The sequence below is a fragment of the Chinchilla lanigera genome, unplaced genomic scaffold (assembly GCF_000276665.1).
Source record: "Chinchilla lanigera isolate Chin_1 unplaced genomic scaffold, ChiLan1.0 scaffold00013, whole genome shotgun sequence".
Classification (NCBI taxonomy): domain Eukaryota; kingdom Metazoa; phylum Chordata; class Mammalia; order Rodentia; family Chinchillidae; genus Chinchilla; species Chinchilla lanigera.
In genome coordinates this window covers 283,327-288,072 of record NW_004955414.1, presented here as the reverse complement: position 1 = coordinate 288,072, position 4,746 = coordinate 283,327, and the positions used below count along the sequence as shown (strand labels likewise).

At 50.2% G+C, this 4,746-nt stretch overlaps 1 protein-coding gene across 3 annotated transcripts; it reads left to right on the top strand.

Annotated features, from left to right (window-relative positions):
- Nucleotides 1–650: 650 nt before the first annotated feature.
- Nucleotides 651–4,427, top strand: Izumo1r (IZUMO1 receptor, JUNO). 3 transcript variants are annotated; one of them, XM_013511758.1, is made up of 5 exons: nucleotides 651–924; nucleotides 2,129–2,272; nucleotides 2,925–3,113; nucleotides 3,569–3,704; nucleotides 3,914–4,427. In XM_013511758.1, the coding sequence occupies exons 2-5, from the start codon at nucleotides 2,135–2,137 to the stop codon at nucleotides 4,120–4,122; spliced, it is 672 nt and encodes a 223-aa protein (XP_013367212.1). In that variant the 5' UTR covers nucleotides 651–924; nucleotides 2,129–2,134; the 3' UTR covers nucleotides 4,123–4,427. The 3 variants fall into 3 exon arrangements, with proteins under 3 accessions (XP_013367212.1, XP_013367210.1, XP_005379738.1); XM_013511756.1 differs by having other exon boundaries at nucleotides 3,896–4,427; XM_005379681.1 differs by having other exon boundaries at nucleotides 3,851–4,427.
- Nucleotides 4,428–4,746: the final 319 nt, after the last annotated feature.

Below are 4,746 nucleotides of genomic sequence, written 5' to 3'. Positions count from 1 at the left end.
CCCAGGTGTGGAAAATGACATTTTCCAACATGATGTTTCGTATGTGTTTTGTATTTTAACTGTGTGGTTGAACATCAAAGTTTATTTTCTTCAAAATGCTTTCAGTGTTTTGCTCTCACTTCCTCTATATGAAGAAAACCTCAGTAATTTCAGTTACTTCTCCTTAGAAGAAATAAGAGAAATAAGCAAACATATGGGCTCTATTTCAATGGGACAATTGTAGAGTAATATCTCACAGTCCAACAGTCCCTGTGTGCTAAGGGAGGATTTTTTTGTTTTGGTTTTGGTTGCACAGTGAAATTCTTGGGTTCCCAAGACTACACCTCATCTGTGCAGCCTGTGTGCTGCTGGGTCTCCTGTGCAGCTGGAACCCTGGGTCCTATGCATACTCAAGCACCAGGTAACTGAGCCAAGGAAGGGGCCTGCAGAGCTGCGGAAAGAATAGTGGGGGAGAGGAGGGAAAGCTCCAGAGAATAAGATCAAGAACTAAAACTCTGAGACTTAACTCTGTGTCAGTGGTCATGCCAAGTCCTGTCTGTGAACTTTTTCTTTTCCTCAGCAGTCTCATTTTAGCAGTTCCTTTGACCGAAGGAGAAACTGATGCTTAGAAATTCGAACTTCCTCAAAGTCATCCAGCTGGTGAGGCAGCACTGAGAGATGAACTCAGTAGGTGACTAAAGGACGCTGGAATTCTCACTCTGCTGAGTCTTCCTTCTCCAAGGAAGCGGACCCACTTGGACCCCACAGAAGCCTGCAGAGCCAAGGAGGCTGTTCAGCTGGAGCCACCTACAGTTCTGCCCCTGCACCTGGACCTCACAGAGACTGGTGATAAATGCCAGCTGGTGGTATTTATTCCCTTTGGTTTGGCCCCACTCGTGGCTCTGGGAGGTAGGAAGGAGCTCCTGGAGGACTCCTGCACCAAAAGTGAGTATGAAAAAGTACTAGAAGGGGCAGTATTTTCCCTCTTTTCTCCTAACACACCCGATGGTTAAAAAAAAAAAAAAGAAAGCTCAGTGGTGGTAGCCAGGCTTAGAACTGGTGCTGTGGAGAGGGAGCAGCCCCAGGTTAGACTGAAGGAGGGATTCCAGAGGCACGGGCTGAAGCCGCATCCCCAGGAGGTCTGGAACTCTAAACTCAGCTAGTCTACAAGTGTTCAGTTTTACTCTGATGGATCCAAGGGGATAGATGAGCTGTGGGCTCCTGGAGTGAAGATTGAGGAGTTTCTTTGTTAGGGATTGGTGCTTGAAGCTAGGTGCTCTGCTGGTTTTGGGGGGTTAGGAAGGTTCTCTCTTTCCATTCCTCTCATTGTCAGTACAATCCAGAACAGAATGGGAAATATAATGCTCAACAAACAGCAAGGGAAAGCCTGCCTCAGGGTTGAGCTGAGACAGGGGCTTGGGTTTAGATGTGAAGCTCTACCTGTCCTCATGTCTAGGCATGCCCAGACCTGACAGGCCATCCAAGACCCTTGTGCTCAGGTTGGGCTTGACATGACTTGAGGCTGGTGGAAGCAGAACAACCGCTTTAGGGAAAGGACTCTAGCTAAAGGGAGTGGGGTGGGAACAAGCTGTTCTGCGGAGTTATGGGCTTTGTTTGGAACCTGTGCGGGGGATGGAATTAGAGCTGACTTTAGATGCGGTAACCGTGGCCACACCATCCCATCCCATCCCACCCTGCCTTTTGGTACCATGGAGGATGTGGTTACTGAGCATTTGTTGCTGAGTCAGTATTTGGGGGTTCTCTTGGGGGCCAGGACCAAGGGCTCTGAATTCCCAGCCCAAATGCTGAGTGAGAAAGGCTGGTTCGATGAGTAGAGAAGAGCTAGGAAGAATTTCTTAGAAATACTGGAAGTATTCTTCCTGACCTCCTCCTTAGGGCTGGTATCACACGCTCTCTGCGCTGCAGTTTCTCCATCTGTGCAGTGGTTGGGGGCGGGGTGTCAGATCTCAAAGGATTATCCCACCTTCCCAATATTGTACGATGCTACCCCAGACAGAAGGTCCTGGGTACAAGCAGAGTGTGGTAACCACGTATGGGAGCCCATCTTTTCTCCTCAGGGCCTCTTATGGTGGAGGAATAGACTAGGGTCCTCTGCATCACATGAGTAGTATGTGTCTCTTTTTTGCAGCGGGCCATGGCACAGAGGTGGCAGCTCCTGCTAGGGCTGTGGACAGTTGTGACTACCCAGGCTGGGGACAAGCTGTTCAATGTCTGCATGAACGCCAGACACCACAAGAGAGAACCTGGCCCAGAAGACAAGCTCTTTCTGCAGGTACAGAGGCCAGACCAGGCCCAGGGGCTGGAGTGGGGCTTTTTTTTTTTTGGCAAATCAAGCAAGCAGCACCAATGCCAAAGTGATCTCTGGAGCACTGATCATTTGGTTCTTTAGGTGAAAAATATCCCCAAACTCCACCAATGAGCTGTTCTGGCCTTTTGAGAGGCCCAGATGATGATCCTGCTGCCCCACTGTTAGCTCAGATACAAAGAAACCTTCCTACTGATAGGCCTGGGAAACAGAATGAACTCCTTTCGAACTCCTAAACACAACTGACAAGGATATGGGAGGAGAAGCTGGCATTTAGCCTATGAGTCCTTTCACACCCCACAGCTCCAGACTCCCCCAGGTCTCACTGGGACTCCTCTGCACTTCCTTCCCCCACAAACGCCTCTGTTGCCTTTCAGGACCAAGCCCCGGAAGCTGTGTTCCTAGAGCATTGCAGCAGCCTGTGGCAGGGAGGCCACTCTGCAGGCGCTCGCTGAACCCTGGTAGAATACGGACAGATCATCGGGCTTCTCTTCCACAGGAGGGTGCTGGCCTCAGTGAGCTCAGGCTTTCTCCTAAGGAACATGTTCACTTTTGGCCTAGATACTCAGCAAGCCTGCCTCTTACTCCGCATGCCTGTTGCTTTTTCCTCCACCTTCAGTGTGTCCCTTGGAAGGATAATGCCTGCTGTACAGCCACCACAAGCTGGGAAGCTCACCGCACAGAACTGCACCTCCACAACTTCAGCTTGGTTCACTGTGGATTGTTGACCCCACGCTGTCAGAAGCACTTCATCCAGGCCACCTGCTTCTATGAGTGTTCCCCTAACCTGGGACCTTGGATCCAGCTGGTGAGAGGACAGGAGGCTGTTGTTACTAAGAGCAGGGGGCTTCAATTTAATTATATGCTGCTATCTCCAGGAGGAACTAGAAATGTTGCCCCTCATAGACAAGAGCAGAACCAGAAGCCACTCTTGGAAAAAGGGGTGAAGGGGAAACAGCATCTGGCCCTCGAGCATGGCATGGGGAGACTGGTCACATGAGAACAATAGGATTATTGCCACAGGAGGTTTAGTGGAATTAGACACACCTGAGTTTGAATTTCATCTTTTCTTACTAGCTGCATAGCCTGAGACAAACTATTTTGCCACTTGGCCTCACTGTTCTTATTTATAAAGTAATAATACATAAAGATTTTATATGGGATGATGTACACATGGTACTTGGCACAAGTACCACTGTAGCTATTAGTAGTCTTCAAATTGCTGCTGCTGATGTTCTTGTCTCTTACTATGCCTGCACTCAGGTGGACACACAGGGTCCAGAAGAACGAGTTTTGGGCATACCATTGTGCCAGGAGGACTGTGAGCAGTGGTGGGCTGACTGCAGCAGTTCTTACACTTGCAAATCCAACTGGCATGGAGGCTGGGACTGGAGTCGAGGTAAGTGATACAACAAGGCCCACGAGGAAGGCAGGTCCACTGCAGTCACCATTCTGGGTGCAGATCAACTATGCTGTACCAAGATAAATGATGGGGACTTGAGAGAGGACCACTGAGGAGTAAGCTGTCCACTGCTAACCCCACAGGGAAAAGCCGTTGCCCAGCAGGGGCCCTTTGCCGCCCTTTCCCAGATTACTTTCCCACCCCAGCCGACCTGTGTGAGAAGATCTGGAGCAACTCCTTCAAGGCAAGCCCTGAGCACAGGAACAGTGGGCAGTGTCTCCAGAAGTGGTTTGAGCCTGATCAGGACAACCCCAATGTGGCTGTATCCCACCACTTTGCCAGCGCTGCCCCAGCCTGGGAGCGCTCCTACACCCTCACGGCCTTTTGTCTGTTCCTGTGGTTCCTCTCCTCATGACCCCTTCTCCCATTCATTTTCTTGCTCCCACCATCTAAGGGCCAGGCCATGACCATCACCTTCCTTGGGGTGGGGAAGATTGAAGCCACAGTGGCTAGTCCCTGAGGCCCCTATCTCTGTGTGAGAAGCAGCTGGGGGCCAGCAGTACTACAGTGACCCACCCCTTGCCTTTACAAATGGGATCCATGTTGGGATTCCAGGAGAGTCATCTACTGGTCCTGTCCATACCTCCCCTTCCATGGCAGGGCAGGTGGTGGCAGCTTGGCCTCCCATCCTACCGTGTGCTTCCAATAAAATGATGATGGACCTGTCCTTTCTGTGTGTCACTCTGCCCCAGCCTCATCGGTACCAACCCTACATGCACAGAGAGCCAGCCTGCCTGCTACACTGAGGTCTCAGAGTTAGAATGTTCCTTAAGAATTATTAATTTCTTAGTATCTGTCACATATCCTCACAGCATCTCTGATGGGATTACTTCAATACACACCCTTGTAAGTGATTCACCATAACAAAGACCCAAAGTTGAGGGATGGGGCTACACAGACCCCTGGCTCAATTTGGAGAACAAGATTGAGGCAGCTACTAACTGCTTTCAGTGTTCCCCTTCTTCCTTTATCCCCTTTC

Bases quoted from the DNA above. Each gene is read 5' to 3' on its own strand.
- Izumo1r (XM_005379681.1), top strand. From the start codon at position 2,135: ATGGCACAGAGGTGGCAGCTCCTGCTAGGGCTGTGGACAGTTGTGACT. The intron at 3,114-3,568 runs GTGAGAGGACAG...GCCTGCACTCAG, and splicing joins TGGGACCTTGGATCCAGCTG to GTGGACACACAGGGTCCAGA. The intron at 3,705-3,850 runs GTAAGTGATACA...CTAACCCCACAG, and splicing joins AGGCTGGGACTGGAGTCGAG to GGAAAAGCCGTTGCCCAGCA.